The 20,731-nt window shown below is 38.8% G+C and overlaps 1 protein-coding gene across 1 annotated transcript in view; it reads left to right on the forward strand.

The window, feature by feature from the left end:
* Positions 1 to 248: 248 nt before the first annotated feature.
* Positions 249 to 20,731, forward strand: part of si:dkey-22o22.2 (neural-cadherin) — a 138,630-nt gene continuing 118,147 nt past the window's right edge. Inside the window, exon 1 of the mRNA XM_004551080.3 lies at positions 249 to 1,694. Within this exon, the coding sequence (XP_004551137.3) occupies positions 731 to 1,694 (964 nt within the window). The 5' untranslated portion in view covers positions 249 to 730. The remainder of the gene's footprint in view (positions 1,695 to 20,731) is intronic.

Raw genomic sequence — 20,731 nt, forward strand, 5'->3', positions numbered from 1 at the left:
CGTGATGAGAAAGGTTTAACGTTACCCACAAACCCCACCTCCCTGTTGGTCCCTTTCTCTCTGCTCTCTTTCCCCATCCGCTGACTCAGCCTGTCAGTGGGTGGGTCTTTCATCCTGTCACTCAGTGCTGCTCCTGCTTCGTGATTAGTTTCTCTCTTCCACGCTGGTAGGCGGTGCCATCAGATCCACATGGAGGCAGTTGGGTATCTCTGTGCCCGTTAGTCTATTCCATCCTCCAGTGGCGACGCTCCAGACACGCTGGACCAACTTGGAAATACTGCAGCTGGACTAAGAAAAATATGCTCTGAAGACTTGCTTATTTTAATAATACTTTTATTGCTTAATCCATATTTTTTCAATAGCAGTGGGGAAGAAGACCTATCTTATTTGCGCGTAAAAGTCTCTTGTCATTTCATTCTTAATTAACTGGAGAGGAGAGCGCTGAACGATAGTGTTACTGATGTTTTCCTTGCATTTTAGATGGACTTTGAGCTCTTCTTAGCAATCACATTTACCTGTGACAATTTAACTGATTTACAAGTTAAACTGGCATAATTTATGGGAATATTTAGATTATTGGATTTTTTTTCCTTGGGGAACTTTGCGCTTTCCTGGAGATAACTATTCTTTTTTATGCGTAAAATCTTTTTGTTTGGGTCATTTTAAGAAACAGAGACCCGTTAGCGAACACTTTGCTATCTTGTGCAAGTGAAACGGGTTTGATGGAAACATGACCAAAGCCGTAACTGGGCCGGTTATCCTGCACACCCTATGCCTGCTCCCGCTCCTGCTGCTTCACGTCTCACCGGTGTGTCTGTCTGCGCAGCACGGACATCCAGCGCGCTACTTCGGCCAGATAGCGGAGAACTCTCCAGCTGGGACGCCAGTGGAAGGGGTGGTAATTTCTGTCACAGCTGCAAACTGCCCCGGTGCGAACCTCACTGCCAGTTTGAAGGGAGATTACGCGTCAGATTTCAGACTTGTTCACTACCGCGGGCATCGGGTCCATCGAGCGCAATTATGTTTGGTCTCCGCAAAAGCACTGGACCGGGAGTTTATAGCTATGTACGAACTGATGGTGGAGCTGCCAACTCGGTGTATGAGGAGACGAGCCATCGTCCAGATTGAGGTGTCCGACAAGAACGACAACATCCCTCTGTTTACCAGCGGGAACAAGACGATTGAAGTAGATGAATTAACGCCGCCCGGAACCGAGCTGGCTCGCTTTGACGCAAAGGACGGTGACGCGGAGAGCAATGGACATGTCACTTTTTACGCATCACCGGACTTGTACCTGCTCCACGTGGATCCACAAAACGGACAAGTGAGCCTAGCAGGATCTCTCGCTGGATTCAGCCAGGTGACTTTGCGCATTTACGTGAAGGACGGAGGAGATTTAGCACTGATAGGTGAGCCGGTGTTCTTGCGCATCAACGTCCGCCGGTCCAACAGAGCGCGACGGATGCCGCGGGCTCTGTCCGAGGAGCTGACCTACACAGTTACCGTTCCGGACCACGTCAGAGTTGGCGACCTAGTGTTCACAGTTCCTGACCAGAGGTTCGATCAACGGTGGTTTGAAGTGATATCCGAAGCCGACTCACCAGTCCAGATCGAGCGGGATTCGGGGCGTTTGTACCTGGCGCGCAGTCTGCGAGAGCCCGCCGAGGTGGTAGTGAAGATTCAGAGCCTCCGAGGTAAGAAAATTCTGGTTTTCTTTTCGTGCGTAAAAGCGCAAAGAAAGCCAGACTTACCTGAAGATTGTCATGCTGGCTTAGGAGGCTGGTGTCTACCTTTGGATGTTGAAGTAGACGTGGTACTCAAAGTGTATTTTATTGAGTCTTAGCCACATATCTCTTTTTTAAAATTTAAAAGTAGGGCCAGGAGTCAGCAAGGTAAAACCAAAGTTAGTAATCGTAATGTGGAGGAACATTACCTTTTCAGTACCTTTTCTAACAGTTTCAGCAATAATTTCTCCCTAAAATTATTGCTGAATCTTCCTTTCAGAATTGAGTGGTGCTCATTCATTTAGAGAAGTTTGCGCGCGTGCTTTTGTATGTTTTGGCTTTTTTCCATCTGAGTTTAAATCGACCTCAACGGTCACTTTCCACTCTTTCATTCATTCCTTACAACACTCCACACGGCACTGCCAAGTGTGTGTTTCTTGTGTGTGCGTGTGAAAGTCTGTGCGAGTAAAATACACAGAGTGAGATTACTGTTGCCAGTAATTTGTTAAAGGACAAACAGAACTGAGAGCGAGGTGAGGCAGAGTATATACAAGTCAACACACTTCACACAGAGATTTTACTTTTAAAATACAGTTACCACACACACACACACACACACACACACACACACACACACACACACACACACACACACACACACACACACACACACACACACACACATACATCCACGTGTTGATAGTTCTCCAAAAGGAAAAAAATTGGACTGCAGCTTATTATTTAAATGGCAAACAGCACTTGTACAGAATTTGTTTTGCTTACCAGCCTTTTTAACAGCACCTTTATTAGTTAGGATTCACAAGGGTTACACAGCCTGAACATAAAATATTCATATATCCATGATTTCCAAAAGACTAATCCAATCTGCCATTTCTGTGGTGAAGGTTGGATTGTGATATGTAGCAATAACGACCTGGTTAAAGGACGGCTTTTCAAACCATATTCACATGGTCGTATGTGTGCCACTCTTTCATCATACATTGCCATGGTTAAAAAAAGATTTAGATATAAGCTTAGAGGCAAAAACTTGTTTAAAATAAGCTATGCCTTGCATGGTTTTGTCTCTTTTCCTGCAATTACAGGTGAGCTTACAAGCTTATTTCGGTTGTAGCACTCTTTAGGTCAAATCTGCCTCTAGGTTTTACACAATTATGTGTTTTCACGCCCAAGTGCACTGTGTTAAAATTTACGTAAAACAAGTTTTGTCTTTATAAGTATTGCCATAGTTTGAGTAATAACTCAGGAAATTACAGAAAGATCAAAGACCTATTTAAAGGAGTTTAACAAACTACAAAAAAGAAAGACATTTATTCTACTTTACCATCAGCGATGAATATCAGCATTTAAAAAGAACATGTTTTCTACCTAAAGACCAGTTCTTACTTAGGAGTCTTCAAAAATCTGAAGCAAGCAAAGTCAAAACTTGGACAAATGAAAGCTGTATAGCCTAAGAAATTCTACTTAGGCTTTAGGTGAAATATGGATGTATTAACCCTTAACAAAACTCACCCAATCCCAGCAATCTGTCAGTCACAATCTCCCCACCCCCAAAGAGGCAAAATTCTCACATCTGGTGCTACACTCACTTAAAACCAAGAAATATTTAAAAATAGTATTAAATCTGCTGGTTAACATATTATGAGTCTGAAATGTGTTAGTGTCTTGCAGCTCTGATGTGTTTGACAGGATGAAATGACATCCAGATGCCAATGTGCTCATCCTACTTTGCAAAGTCAATGTTTAATCAAAAGACTAAACTCTTCACATCTGGATGGTGGTGGTTGTTCTGGCAATTCGGTGTCCTGGTCAGATCTGGTTAATCAGTTGATACAAACTGCATCTCCGATGTTTATTTGTAGAAATTAGTTGTGTTTGCTCACCTGGAGATCTCCCAGGTCTGAACACACAAGTCAAAACAGATCCAGAACCTCAGACAGGAAGCAGTGTTTGTGTTAAAGCAGACTGCCGAGCTCAGATTGGCTCTGGTTTGTGACTGCAGAGAAAGAGTGTGTGATTTGGTCGACACGGCATTGAGCGTGTTATAAACTGGCCGGCTGATTGAGGCGAACTGTCTTTCATCGGCTGTGGTTGCGATTTTGATCTGTGGGAATAAGGTCTGGGCAACAGCAGCGGTCTGGTGGAGGCAGTGCATTCGTCTTTGATTGGTCAGCTGGCTAAGCAGATGCTGTTTGTGTTTAAATAGTTTGCAGTTGGAAGTTCCTGACTAATGCTGGTCAAACAGGGAACATAAGTTTAACCTCTGGATCTGCAGATGAGTCAGTTCAGTTCAGTTCATTTTTATTTCAAACATTTCAAACATGTGCCTTCACAATCATTACAAAATATCATTCCATTATTTGTTTGAAAAGGAGTAGGCTGAAGTATTTACTTATTTGTCCCTACCCCCTCAAGTTTTACCTCTCATTCATTTAATTTTTTTTGTCTTAAATTAAACAAACAACATATGAAACATATGAAGTAAAACAAAACATAACATACATAAATCAAAACAAGAAATTAGCAAGCCCCACCACAGTATAGTTTCTTTCATATGAAAAATACAGAATGTGTATATTTGCAGATACACAAGTTATGGAAAAACAACAAACCAAAACAAAACAAAAAAACAAAAAAACAACCAAAAAAGAACCGCAACACCATTACCAGCAACATTACCATCCTGGGTTAACCCCGTTTTCTTCATTCTTATACTTATTTAAAATTAGGTTTTTATATTTTACTTTAAACTGTTTTATGTTTTGACTGTCTTTTATTTCTTCTGTTAGACTGTTCCATAATTTAACTCCTGCAATTGAGATTGACATAGTTCTTAAAGTTGTTCTAGCACTTTGTATTTTTAAATTCCATTTCCCTCTTAAGTTATACCCACCTTCTCTTTCTATGAACAATTTACAGATTTCTTTGGGAAGCAATTTATTTCTGACTTTATACATTATTTGCGCTGTTTTAAGCTTCACCAAGTCTTGGAATTTAATAGCTTGCATTTTGACAAAGAGTGCATTTGTATGGTCCCTGTACCCTACATTATTTATTAATCTAATGGCCCTTTTCTGTATTATAGTTATTGTTTGTGTGTTACTTTTGTATGTGTTTCCCCAGACCTCTACACAGTAGCTCATATATGGCAGTAGTAAAGCACAGTATAAAATGTGCAGTGCTTTCTGATCCAACATATGCTTTGCTTTTCCCAGGACGGCAATGCCCTGTGCCAATTTCCCCCGAACATAAGTAATGTGTGGCTTCCAACAGAGCTTGTGGTCAATGATCACCCCAAGAAATTTTATTTCATTTACTCTTTCTAAATATACATTGTCAACACATATTTCTACTTCGATGTTTTTCTTTTGGTTTCCAAACAACATAAATTTGGTTTTATCGAGATTCAATGATAATTTATTTATATCAAACCACTTCTTTAATATCGTTAATTCCTGTGTGATCATTTCCAAAACCTGTGGCAACTCCACACCTGAACACAGTATATTTGTGTCATCTGCAAATATTACAAACTTTAAAATCTCCGATACTCTGCAGATATCATTTAAGTACATAATAAACATTTTTGGACCCAGTACTGAACCTTGAGGTACTCCACAAGCTATATCCATCAAATTAGATTTATATTCATTTATTTGTACATATTGTTGCCTATTCCCTACATAGCTTTTTAACCATTCCAAAACCACTTCTTTTTCCCTGAAATCATCAAGTTTACATCTAAATTATTCATTAAAAAAAAAAAATCTAACAATGATTCATCAATCAATAGTATTTTTTTAGTTGAATGGATCAGTTACTTTTAGTCAGGCAGGATTTCTGACTAAAATGTGTAACAAGGACCTGAAAAATTAGCTTGCTTTAGTTCAGAAACTCAGAGAAAATCAAGTTCTGAATTTGCAGATTGTAAAAAAAAAAAAGACATAAGATGTGAATCACAATTCTTGCAGTCCCACGTTCTCCTCACTGCCTGTATATAATAAATTACAGACAGATGTCAAGGTGTATGTTCCCCCCCACCACCACCACCACCACCACCACCACATGCACACGCACAAACACAGACACGCACTGGTCTCTCTTACTCCTTGGCAGGATGTCCATCACTGCAGATAGCAGTGACTCTACTGACTCTGCTTTATCCTTGACTGTTTATAAATCTAAACACATGATAACAGCTGTCTTTGTTTCCTTACATGTGTCGTGGCCATGACTTTAGTAACTGAACAAATTTCCTCTACGTAGCCAAAAAAGAGAGCAACGGAGTAAATAATTTTGTGGTGAGGTAAAAGCTGGTAAATCTGGCAATTTTTAGCCAACAGTCTTTTACGTAACACATCTTTAGGTCTAAACAACAGAACAGATCCAATGCCTGTGACTTCCACTTGTGACACTTGTACATAAATAATGTCTTCAATGTGAGCATTTGCAGATTTAAAGATAAGACAAAAGCAATACTGATGATTTTTAAATATTTATTGTTTTCGGTGATTGTTTAGTTAAGGTTTAAGCACAGGTTAGGTTTGGGCCTCGAAAACAATCTGTTCTTCTGTTTATTTTCTGAACTCCACTGAAAAGACCACAAGAACCTAGCCATAAAAATCAGTCATTCTAACCCCCTCCATAGCCAGTATACCCAATATTGTCATGTTTTGGTGAAGTTGTTTTGAGTTTTTGTAGATTATTGCTATCAGGAATTGACTAGGACACAAAAATATCCCAGATGTTTGATCAAAAGTTGTTTTAGTAGAGGAAAATACAAGCTCTACAGGTCTATGTCATGTTATGTCAGCTGGATTCAGCTGGCATGTTTTCAAAGAATTTTGTATCACTCTGTAGCATTCTACACTTTTATTGAAAATCCTGCCTTTGAGGTCTTTTTTACACTTTCACTTTCATATCAATGCTTTACACGACACATACTGCAAGGTCTTATGTTTAAACTTAATAAAGATAAAGGTATGTCAGTAAAACTACTTGTCATTATTAAGAGAAAGAGCCCATATAGATGCTGTGAGGCAACTTGACAGGTTAAACCACAATAAATAGCGATAGCATGCACGTGGTGTGTGTAGTGTGTAGTTGTCTGCCTCTTATAACTCCAGTGATTTTCCTGCAGCTTGAAATCTTATGTGATCTTGTCAATTTCATGAGTCCAGCAACTAACCACTCTTACTAGATTGTATCATGTCATCTCAACAAGAACAAATTAAGTTGTTGAATTTCATACAAATCCTACATGATTTGGTTACGTTCAAGATAGAAACATGACATTCTTGTGTTCAAATTACAAGGTAGACTTTTAATGTAACAACCACCCAATTTACTTTTTTTGGTATACCGAAAAAAGTAGAGGCGGCTGCTCGACTTGACTGAGATGGATACCTTCCCGTGCAGTGTCGCAAGATTTAACATTGCTATATTATTGACTTACTTCACTAGAACATGATATGAACAATTTAATCTACCCATGCATATCATGTAGTTTCTACACTAAATAGTTACACTTAACTTTAAAGCATGAGGCAATTGTGTTAAATACACGCAAGATGCTTACATAAATCCAAGAGATGGCCAATCCCTTTTTTTCAGTGTAGCGGCAACAATAACAGTCGCCTCAAGGTGACCCAACAATAATACAACCCTACAATCAAACAAGCCTATATGAGCAAGCAGTTGGCAGTGGTGGAAAGGAAAAACTCCCTTTTAACAAGAAGGAATTTTCAATAGAACCAGACTCAGGCTCAATTTTCCTTTTTAAATTTTCCAAGCAGCATTCTTTAAGAATACCCCACTTATTGGAATTTATTATTGGTTATTCAATAAGAATACTGGGGGCTGAATTCAGACGTCATAAAATGTTGTCAAATCTTGGAAAAACAAGCATACTTAAGCACGAAACAGTGAACATGTGAAGTAATCAAATGTGAACGCAGCAAGAAAACCAACTGAAATTAGCGACTATGACTCAGACAAACTTCCCAGAGTGCATAGCCTCTATTTTTTAACTGTCTCATTAACTGTAATAAATGTGTTTATTTGCATATTTAAATGAGAAAATCTTTCCTGTTGGCTGCAATTAATGCAGCTGCCTTCACACCGACGGGCCTGTTCCCTCATTAAGCTGCAGCTCTACTGTTGTTAACTGTTATTAAATGTTTTAGCCAAAGTGTGTTTGTGTCATACACACATACACAGATACACATTGTTTCTCAAACATGGTCCTGGTCTGTCAGGATTTTCTACAGATTTTCTGTGCTTGGCAGCCCTGAGGTGACAAACGTACACACACTCATACACACCTATACACACACAACTCACACACACACACACTCATTTTTTCCCCCTTCTGTTTATTCTATTGTCTTTATTTCTGGATTTAGCCCGAGGCCGGAAGCAACCTGCCACAGCGCCACATGTTTGTGTGAATGTGTGTTTTGTAAGACGCCAAACACTATGGGACTGTGTGTCCTCGAGGCTGCTTAGCATCAGAGTGATTGTGTGTTTGTCAGTGCCACATACATTGATCACAGTAGTCTCGATATCTGTGTGTATTTGTTGGTATTTTAGTGTGTGTGTGTGTGTGTCTGTGTCTAAAGTGCTGGAGGATAAATTACTGTGACCACATGCTGAAGCTCCCCAGAATGACCTTTTTAAAAGGCAACAAAGCAGCAACACACATAAATAATGGACTGGATTCACCATATTGAACATTTTTACAGTTTGTAATTGCACAAATACTGAAGCTTTATGCATTCAGATATTTGAATATAGATTATTGATTCCAAAATCCATCCGTTTTTAGCTCAAACGTGTTATATTCAGTTTTACTTTTGGGATGAATTTTGCCAATATAACAATGATGCTAATGTAAGTTTTAGTACGTGCAATTGTTTTCAGAATGCTTGAAGCTAAAATGGTTCCTTAATTCTTAGCATTCATTAGCTTCAGTCCGGTCAGCATTCTAGCTGTATGAAAACAAGAATATAACCTACTTTTAAGGCTATAAATCATCATCATAATATATCATGGCTGTAATAAAACTTGGAATCTCAGTGGATAACTACATGGACCAGAGACAGTTTTTTCTTTTCCGTTCCTCTTTGTCTGTCCCCATTCCACTTTTCCATCACTCTTCCTCCCCATTGTTTCTGTTTCTCTGTATTGTCCTAATAGCTTATTGACAGCCAATCAGCTGTACCCTTGGGCAAGACTGCTCACCAATCACCAAGTAGGACAAGGTCATTTAATCTTGACTGGACCAATAAATACACACCCAGTGCAGCAATGTGGAATAAATGCATATACAGTATGGAACTTTATTTATTTATTTTATTACATAAAGTTCTTCAAACTGTTTTGTTGTTTCAGAGACATTTTGATGGTTGTAATTTAGAGCAAATTCTGTCAATATACATTTTAGAAAGTTCTGTGCTAACCTGGGGGTCAGTAAAGTAAACCCAGTGCAGAAGTACCTTAAAGTGCAATACCACTGAAGGCTGCTAGTGTATGATTTCAAAGCGTCACTGGCTCCAAAAGCGTCGACTTCGCTTACAGCACACCGAATCAATATTTTCCACACGTCATTATGATGTCATTAGCTAAAATGAACGCTTCCTACCAGTGTCCTGGTGCCCTCAGGAAAATAATTCTGTCAATAAGTAGATATTCGGCTTCAATGTACCATCCAGCAACATGTCAGAGGGTTCGTTTGACTGAGAATTCAACTCAAAAACTCTGAGATTGCCAGCCTGCTGCTTGACAACCAAGACGGCTGTGTTTTTACAAATTAGTTTTCACTGTCAGCTTCTCTCAGAACTGAACAAAATGGATCAACTAGCAAACATTTGGAAGCTTTTTTTCATTGTATGTGACACTGAACTGAATATAAATAATAATTACATATTTTCCTTATAAAGCATTCTGATTCTGATTCTCAGTATCTTTCAAACTAAGTAAGACAACTTATCAGTAGGGATATGGAGCATTTCATAATGTAGTGCAGTCCCACTACATATGTAAACCACCCCAGGAAATCCTCACATACACATTTGTCATACCTCTATTGCCCAGACTAGATTTGCTGTTAGATTTAGTGCATATCCACTGTATCAAAGCACAGTACATACTAATGTATGTTCTCTGTCCAATAAACACTCACACACACACACATACACCAATAGAGCCAAGTTTCAGATCTTGAGAAACTTTCATCTGGGTTAATTAATAACATAGTTCAGAGGACAGACACACATACACACACACAAGCTGCAGGCTTGATCACCACTTTGCTCCACTCAGGGTACCACAGGAGACGTGTATGTGTGCATATGACATTCTGAGGACCACACACACACACACACACACGCACACACACACACACACAGACACACACACTCATGCTATCCCTCTCTTTTTTGCTGTTATCTACTCAACTCTCCTTTGCCATTCTACAGCTCTTTCTTTGACCTTTAACATTTCTGCTGCTGACCCATCATGCATAACCTCATTTGAAAACCTTTTGGAAACAGTTGGGTTCAGAGTTAAAGAGAATGTATGTAGCAGGAAAAAGGTGACCTCCTTTGCCCATCCAGCAATGTACTAAGTGTATGACACAGTAATTTTTCATCAAAAAAAGGATGCAAATGCATATAAAACAGGGTCTGGGATGAAAACCGGAGAAAACAGTTTCCTACCCCACCCCAAAATATGTCTTGCATAACTGGTACTTCATATTTTGTGTTTTCTGTCCAGTACATAAAACAACCTACCAGCGGGGCCCAAAAGATGAATCCTTCTGTCAACATGAGTGTAAGATTTGTAGTTCAAAGTATGGCATCTTGACAAAACTAAAATATTTGGAGAAATATTTACCCCTGAGAAAATTCTTAAGCATTAGTTCTTCGGAAATTAAAGCTCTTGTACCTCAGTTTGAATAAATAGGGCTGGTAGGGAAGCTTGATGTTTGTAAGTGCTGGTCGACAGATGTTTTTTCTAAGAAAATAAGACCATAACACTCAGTAATAACGACAAGACTTGTTCAGATGAAGCTTCGGCGTGTGAGCAGGGATTATATAACAGAAGTGAACAGAGACGTCTTTTCTCCCCGGTTTAGTCGAGCTGCTCTTCTCGCCGTCCTGCACCGACACACAGTGATAATACAAACTGACTTCCTCCTCCCCTCTGTCTCCATCTCTTGCCCTGCTGAGGGATGGAGGGATGAATGAAGGGATAGAGAGGAGTAATCTGCAGTCAGACTCACACTTCCCCTTCAGTAACTGAACGGCAGTGTTTACTTCGGAAAACATCAAAAAACAACACCCTGTCTGTGAACCTACACACACACAAACTAAAACACACATGCAAACAACTGGACAGTGACCTCAGCTGTGTGTATATGTTGGTAGCATGTATATGTTGCACATCTGTCTTCTCCATGTTAGCTTACTCCCCCAATGCAAACTCAGGCACACACACATACGCACACCCTCGGGGTTGTTACACATCATTGTTTGTTCATGTGTGTGCGCTGACGTGTCCCTGCTAATTGCCTCTCATCACTTTCGGCTGATGCTGTTCTCTTACAGCTCAGGAGGGAAACAGACGGGGGGATTGATAATGAGATGGATGGCGCTGCTAGTGTGGCTGAAAATTCATAGGGTATAAATTAACAGAATCCGACAGCTACCGAGCAAGTTGATAATCAGCCTGAATCCTGACGTATCTGTTTCAACTTAAGACCATGTTACCTGATGAATGACCTATCATGCAAAATCAATTAGAAAGTGAAACTATGCAATGACTATTAAGAACAGAAGTCACTGTGTGTTGGTAGATGGATCTGTGGCATCTGTGTATGCTTTGAGTTAAAAGTACACTCAGCGAGTTTTTTGTTTGTTTGTTAATTTAATAGAAAAAAAATAATGTGTTCATAAATGTACACTGTTTAGTGTGTAATTACATCTTTCAACAAACTGATGCTTCCTCATAAGCTTAGAATTAACGTCTTAAAAATACACAGGAACGAGTGATGGTCTGTGGAAGCTGCCATCTTGACTACAGTGGCTACAGTGCTATTTAGCCTAATTGCATTTAATGCATGTGGCTAGAGATTGGTCACATATTTAGAATGCCAAAGGTAATGGGACAGATAACTTTTCATTTGTGTGCAGTGTCTGCATTTTCAGACTTAAGATATTTTCATAGTTCATATGTATGTTTTATTATCTGAGAAAGAGTCCCCTTTACCAATTAAGTAAAAACATGAAGAAAAGAGACTATGTGACTGGCATCTGAAAAAAATGTCATCCTTTTCCTCCTCACAATAAGCCTGAAGTCCAGGCTCTAAATGACAACAACAACAACAGGTGGTTATAAACTTGATGATGTTGGCTCCCATTAAGGTTGCACCAGTTTTTCTTTTAATAGAACTTACCTATCATCAACCATATGTCAAAGAAGCATTGTTTCCTCCTCTATCTGCATAAGTAAACTGAAAGCGATATCTACAAAGTAGCAGGATGAGAGAAGTCACTCAGCATGGAAGTGGTGAGAGAAACTTTTTAGAGTGATGAACTGTAGACTTCAATGATGTGTCAGTTTTATCCAGCAGCAGTTTATGACCTTCACTGATCCCCGCAGCATGAAGAATCACGTTTAAAACCTTAGCGTCTCCAGAGTCCTGGTCTGTCCATCAATCTTCAGCATGACACTCCTCCTCCTCGCTTTGTCCTCCTCATCTTCGTCTCCCTCGGGTTCTTATTCCTCTCACCCCTCATGGTTGACCCCAGGGGAGATGGTTTCTCTGTCCGCTTTTTGGCTCACTCTTCCTCCGCTTCAAGTCAAGGTCGCTGTGCTGATTAAAAAGTATACTCTCCACTCAGCGCCTTATCAGGACTGAACTCGTCTCTTTAGGGGATCGGGGCAGAAGACAGAAAGGAAATGGTAAGGCCTGTTCTCACCACTACTACTGTCATTTCTCTGGGCAACAGAATTTTTTTACACATTGCATGGAGCTCTTGGATCTGAAATGTACTCTTTATATAGTATAGTATTATCTACTGTAGATACATATATGCCTAGCTATCTTTCAAGAGGAATGTTTGTTGCTCTCTCTGTAGCCATTGTAATTACTCACAGAGAAAATTACTTTGTCAGTAAGATAGAGTTATTTTGTAAGTGAGGCATATGGAATTTGTCCATGTTAGTAATTTTAAATATGTGAACATAAAATCAAGAAATTATGCCCTCAAATGTAAAGACCACACTCTTTAGAGGATAAAAAAAAAACTGCCATGGAAAAAGATCTTTTTCAAACAACCAAACAAATAGTTCCTCTGGAGGAGCAGCAGCAGCAGCAGCAGTTCAACTAGTGTGCTTTAGGAAGAAGAAGGGCTTTCATTATGGCTTCATCTGCACACACGAACACACACACGCACACACATCTTGCTTACTTGCTGCTTATCACCTCTCGCTAAGCCACGGGAGTGAAGATATTGGGGACATTCAACATTTTCAGGAGGCAGTTTCGTTTCCAGCAGTAAAAGCAGGATTTTTCCGCAGGTCTAAGCAAGAATTGCAGTGAACTTCCTGTCACCCCCACCCTCCCTTCACCCTTTACATCTACTGTTTGAGAAGCTTCTCCCCTCATTATTGTACTGTTAATAAAAATGTGTAGCAAATACGGTCATGGATTTACACACGCAGGAGGTATTATTACATCTGTAGTTTAGACATTTAGCTCACACTTTGCACCTGGAGGTAAAACAAGTGGCAGCATCCAACTAAACCTCTCTGTCCAAGCAATATGGGTTTGTGACTTTACAGAATATATTTTTACCAAAACATTTTTGTGACACAGATTTAAGTCTTGATTGGATTTTCTTTTGTTTTGTTTTGTTTTTACCAAACTTTGGAGTTGTAGTTAACTTCTCCACTAAAAAACACTTCATGAACAGGATTGTACTTTTGAATTTCTATCAGTAGAATCAGGTTGTGTAACATATAGAGAATAGTATAAAGACTATAGTAAACAATATAGTAAAAACAATAATAAATAAATAGCCAAACGTCAAGTTTGGTTGCGTTTACTTTTAATCTTGTTATCTCAAGCGGTGATTCAGAATACGATGCAGTTCAGCAGCTCCAGTGTCTGAATTTTCACTGATGGTGAAGAAGACAAAGAAACTACTATTTTTCTTAAAATAAGGCAGATTGGCCGAAAGTAACTAATAAGCTGGTCTGTTTATAAATAAGAGAGCAAATGTTTAATCCCCATTACTTTTACAGTGAAAATGATACACCATCATTAAGCTCAGATGGACCTTTAAACATCATGGGGAGCCGCAGTAACATTTTGGCCTTCATAGTGCTCACAGCAGAAGGTGTTTTCCACAATGTTCATATCATATATCCTCTGATGTACCAGTCTGACCAGTCCATCTGCCACACACACACACACGCACACATTCAATGCCAGCTGTCACACAGCAGTCCCATGGCACCTGACCCACATGGCCACATATTTATACACACACATAAACATGCTGCAAATTAACGTAAAAGAAATCACTTGCACTGACACATCCATCAAGTTTGTGTGGTGATAAAGTCAAGGCGTCCATGCCTCATGTCCATTAAGTTTGTACAAAAGACTTCTAAATTTCACTAATATGTTATTATTAATGAAATTATTCACTGATAATAAGACTATTAAGAATTTCACTAATGGGTTAGTAAACAATTCCTCCAGTTGCTGCATCATCACCCCAACAAAATTGCAAATAGCAGTTCAGTTTTCTATGAGCTGTGTCCGAGACAGAGTTGATACATCAACTTGTATTTTTTGAGTGTTAAGTGGGAAGCCAAATGTACAAAATATATTTAGGAAAAAAGATTAAATTGAAGATTAAATTGATCTGCACCAGGAATCTTCATCATAGCAACATTGTTAAAAAAAAATCCCAATACTAAACTGTCCCACTTTAACCCTTCCCTCCTTCCTATGTCCACAGTCTAAACATCAAAGTGGTCCTCACAGAGTTACAAGTAGAAGGCACACGCATACATGTGTGACCTACTGGCCTGACAAATGAAGCTCCACTAATTAAAAACACTCTCAAAGTTAGATGTAGCATGGCAATCAACCTGAGCAGCACGCACACAAACATACACTACAGGAACAATAGAGGGCTAAACTTTATACGGTTGTCACATGCCGCTTCAGGGATGACAACATGAGTCTAGATGTCCATCGCCTCACACACATGCATACCCACACACACACACAGACACACATACCTCTTCAGTGCAGGGTTAGTAATCCAATATGAAGCAGGTTAGGGTTTGAAACACCTCGGCCTCAAATCAGCTCTGACAGGACGGCCGCCACTCGCTCCCTCACACCCCGAGGGGTCCGCCACAGTGTGTGTGTGAGTGTGTCAACGTGTCAACCAGTCCGGCCACCACGGCCTGGTAACACCTAGCTGAGCCGTGTTTGTGTTTTATCTTTTCATGCACGTTTTCTGTGCTCAGTGACCCTGTTCTTGTGACTCTGTTAGATCTTATTGTGTTTTATGTGTGCTTATTTCTATTTATGTGTGTGCATATATATGAATTTTATTTATTGATTTTTTTTGATAATGTGCTATGTTTTGAACAGTAGCTATTTGGCTGAAATATCATCATCATTATTATTATTATTATTATTATTATTATTATTATTATTATTATTATTATTATTATTCAGTTGTTGCTTATCATTAGTACTAAAATACTATTTGGGTAAGGAATTCTGAATAATAACTAAATTTTCTTAAATTTTATCAAATGTAACTGAAAGTTGAAGGGATGCATTTGGTAGATGCTGCAGAAGAATATTAAATAGCAAAGTGCATGCATTTATAGCTATTTGTTTCTATGGCGTGAACTTTTGAATAACATTTATATCTGTTGCCATGTTGACACTTCCGTCAACATCTTAATTAGTGGTAACATATATTAACACTTTTTTGAGGACAGGCTTCTTGAATTATATGTTTTCTACAATTAACTGTACAGAAAGCCATCGTTCGTTATTTCATTTTATTTCAGTTATTTATAGGGATTGAATCACTTTTTAAGCCAGCTAGTGGCCATATAAGGAACTGCCACTTCTGTCACCTCAGCATTAGCTTTGTTTGTAAAACCCTTATCTTGTCTTTTGCTAATATCTTATACTAACCCTTATAAATGTGCAATCATTTCTTCTGATGTTAATGGATATATTCATTTTAGCTTTTAAATTCCACAGAAAGTCTTGATATTATACTGGACTTGATAATGCTGCAACTTAATTTTGATATATAAAAAGCAGATGGCACGGTGGTTAGCACTGTTGCCGCACAGCAAGAAGGTTCAATTCCACCATTCCACCGGGGTCTTTCTGTGTGGAGTTTGCATGTTGGCCTGGGTTCCCTCTTGGTACTCCTGCTTCTTCCCACCATCCAAAGATATGCTGTGGTGATAGGTTAAATGATTGATCTAGTACATGTGAATGTGATGGCGAGTGGTTGTCTGTCTCTGTGTGTTACACTGGCGACCTGTCCAGGCTGTACCCCGCCTATCACCCTATGTCAGCTGGGATAGGCTCCAGTGCCCCCCGTGACCCTGAAAAGGTTAAGCAGAAGTGGATGGATAAAAAGCAGAGGTTTCAAAACTCTAGTATTAATAATAGAAACGTCATTGGACTTAATTACCCCTTATTGATCAACACAGTTTACCGCATTGCTGTTCTAATTTCCCTCAAAACTTTATGTAAAACACAAGCAGGTTAAAAATAACACACTTTAATTGCATTTATAAAGTAATTAACTTCAAGTTCATTTTCTTCTGCATAATTGATGTGTGCGTACTTTCAGTTTACACATAAATATAGGCACCCAAAGAGATAATAAAATATATTAAGAGACAGGGAGGACATTTCCGAAACAGAAATGTAGAAACACAACATTCATGCATGCGCTCACATTCCGATGCACACTCCCCGCTGAACACTGGTGTGCTGAAGGTGTGAGGACATTTCTATCTACACGCCTGCTGACTTATTGATGCCACTTGTCAAATATAAATGCATCACTGTGATCCAGCAGAGCCATAGAGAGACAAAGAAGAAGAAACATTTTACAAAACAGAAGAAGAGAGGATGTTTCTCTGTTAGTTTTCCCCTCCGGAGCTTGTTGGTTTTTCTGTCTGATGTTTAGGGAGTTGGAGGATGAAGATGAGGAGGAGGAGGAAGAGGAGGAGGTGGATTTCAAAGTGGCTTCCAGGCTGGAGAGTGTTTTACTGAAGATATGCAGCAGCCATTTTGTTGTCTTCTTTGCTGAGTTTTTTAGCCCTTCGGGGCAGCGATGGTGAACCAGTTCGTCACACACACGCTCTGGTTGTAGAGTGTGGTGTAAAACAGGAAGAGTTTGTTTCATGAGTGTTGTTCAAATTTTAAACTATGCATATTTTTATGCTTTAATATTGATTAGCAAGCACAGAGTGAGCTGGTATGATTTGTTTTGAGAAATCTGAAATGTAACGTGTCGCATATGTATGTAGAGTTTTTGATTGATTTGATAGTATGCAAATGAAATTGTACAGAAAAAAACAGAGAATCATGTGATTTGACATTTAGATTTCAGTCATGGCTGTCTTGTGTCAGCTTGCAGAGTTAAAACGAAACCAAATAAACTAAAAGATATCTTTTTCTGGATTTTTAAATGACATGGAATTTCCATTTTCCATCACTGCAGTAAGAGTAACTTTGGTTTATAGTTAAATAAGCTTAAACATTGCAGCCTTTTGGTATGAGACCTTTAAAATACCCATGAGCCCTGGGGTCATGTTAAGAAGTCAGTCTGAGGTGTAAATCAGCGCTGTAGCAAATTCAGTGTGCCTCATTTTCAAAGCAAATACAAGTGCAGTGGTTTCATTTCATTATTAGTGGTAAATAAATAAATAAAAAAATAAATTTAAACCTGAGTAATTGGATACTTCAAGATGAAATAGAACCTCGTGGTCTGTTTGGCTCCATTCAGTTAATTTGTATGTGCCCAAGCTTGACTCTTAATTAAAGAAGCAGATATTTTCAAACACCTTGCTGTATTTAGCCATTAAAGTTTTATGTCAATCAAAGAGCTGCCAGTCAATTACATTATATCAGCAAGGAATGAACAGGATTTGCATAATGACAATTTACTGATCCCATGGTTTGACCTGAAAAGACACATTGATCAGTTATTCAGCAGAAAAGGATGCAGCTGTTCTCGTTACAGGGCAGGCAAAGAGATGGGCAGATACACAGAGAGATGCATATTATATGTAATCATAGCATCTGGTCATTAATCGGATGGTTAGTTTCTTATTGATTACTCCTTTATTATTAGAGTTTACCTGTACCTCCGAAAGCAGGAGAGAACACAGAGCTGGTTAAAAACAGAGCTGTATGTGGCTGAGTGACTGAATGAGGTAAGCTCTTGAAGCCAAACTGTCCAAACATCATTCATTTTGCTAAATAGTCCAGACAAATACTTGGAAACTGTTCTTCTTGGCAGATTACGCAGTAACTCAGTGAATGATGACAAAAAGTAATTTAGCCTTTTTCAGAAGTTAATAAAATGATTCATTTTCTGATTTGATTTGTCAAACAGAAAGAAAAACCTTAAACAAGAGCTTCAAAATTGGTATTTTTAGATTGGTTTTTTTTAATGCGTGTAGGTGACTTGTTCCTGTACACTTTGTTGGCAAACTTGCTCCCTCAAATTGCCCCCTGAGGGATAAATAAGGCATTCTGAATTGAATTTCACTGAATTTAATGTGTAGCTGGCCTCACACAGCTGAGTGTTCATGGAGTGGAGGTGTAGTTTGTTCTGCATGAGCAGGCTGCAGGTGTGTTGATGAGTTTTAGGAGCTAAAACAAACAGCCAGCGGCTCTGTCATCACTGCGATGCTGGAAACCCTGAACTTGCTTCACTTTGTTTAATGAGACGTGAAGAAACTTAGGTCTCTGCATTAAAGTGTGTTTCTTCGTGTGTCTGTGTGTCGGTGGGGGGCTGGGGGTTTGGGGGAAAGGGGGGTCTTATATTTTAACAGAAACAGTTCTGATGAAAGATGCCATGGTGGGGTCCTGTAGCTGAAACACCATCTCATCAGCCGCTGTTTATTATTCTGTAAGAAGCTTCATTAAACTTAACCCACGTGGTAATAGTTTTAAAAACAGAAAAAAAGAAAATGGAAACAAACAAGGTTAATAATAATGGAATAGCAAGGGATGTAAACATGCATTATGAAGTAGAAGGAATACAAAATTAATAGATAGAACGAAAAGAAGATGTAGGGTTTTTTTTACAATCACCTCTCTTTTGTTGTTCTGCTAAAAGTGCATAAAGCAGGTGAGTGAATTCCTGCGTGTCAGCTGCAATAAACGTCTCACTCTAGCAGCACCAGGGTGACGCAGCTCTGTCAACGCACCCGCTGGAGACTCCATTTCCCACAAAACACTGCTCAAAAGTGACTTCTCAGATAACATAGTAAGTGTCAGGAGTTTAAGATGTGATGACAGAGTAAGGGATATGATGGATTGGAGCATTTCATTGAGCTGACAGCAGCCATGTGGACATGTAAGAACAGGTCTATGTAGTGAAGGAGGCCCAATGACAAAGGCTGTCCTAAAATGACAGCTCTATTTAAGAATGAACATGTGCTTATACCTTATTATCAGTTTCTCTACAGGGAAGTTTTTGGCTTATTAAAGTTTGTTGTGTTTCTCTTTTGGAAACACAAAATAAAATGCTACAATTTACAGACAAGTAACAATTTTCCCTAGTGGCCATTTGTGTTACTGCAACACAATTTACACAGATTAGCCATACATGCGCAACGTCTGCAAAGTGAATCCAGCTTCTTTAACTTGAAAGTTTTCCTCCTTTTCCTCACCTAAAACATATGTTCATAATGGGATCATGATCATATATAACATATATGAAAAAGCCATTTTGTGAGTGCAAGTACATGGTAAAACTCACAAAGATGAATAGCACGATGAAAATGAAAAATAGGAAAAAATTTCAGTAATGATAAAAAAAAAAAAAAAGAGATAAAATTATATAAGGAAAAATAAAAATTGAAAAGTGATAAAAAAAAATGTAACAATAGAAACAACAGTTGAAGTAAAAGAGCAGTAAGATAGCATTCACACTGGAATTGACAAAACCATGACACAAATAATGAAACTGAGCTTTTGAAAGTCATACCAAGATTTAGAGCTAAAAGGTGCAATCTGTGCTATCCATATTGGACATCTGTCCCTACCCTCTGATACCCAAATCCATCCTTTTATTACAATAGTAATTTTATGCTATTCTAAAAGACTGGTTATATTTAGAGAGAAAAATAATTTCCGTCTAGATATTTAATTCCAGATAAATATAAAGGGTCATATACAGAGTGTGAATTTGTGACTTTGTTCGTGAAACTGACAACTGGAACATCTGCAATCCACAGTTAAGTGGAGAAGAACACATTTAAACTTCCACTAACAGCAGAGATGTTTGGAGTTAGACGTCTGTTAAAGGACCTTTATATTTTATTAAGAAGTGTACATTTAGAGTTTAGTCTTCTTTGGAGCACCAAATGGTGACTGTATTCAAAATATGTCCACCTTAACTCTTTTTTCTTCTTCTTGTAAACATATCGAAATCCCACCAAGAGGATAACAGTGAACATTTGTCTCATCTAATGGAAAAAATGTGGTGTCCTGGTTTAAATACTTCACATGAATCACTCAAACAAGCACACACACACAAACAGACGCACACCTGACTCAGCGTGGTGTCTCACTGAGCCCAAAACAACCTTCACCAAGTAAAGCTGAACATACAGCCTGGAGCCAGACCTCCTTCACCTCCAATACCTCCTACAGGGCATTTCTTCTTCTTCAAAAACCT

The sequence above is a fragment of the Maylandia zebra genome, linkage group LG11 (genome assembly GCF_041146795.1).
Source record: "Maylandia zebra isolate NMK-2024a linkage group LG11, Mzebra_GT3a, whole genome shotgun sequence".
NCBI lineage: Eukaryota > Metazoa > Chordata > Actinopteri > Cichliformes > Cichlidae > Maylandia > Maylandia zebra.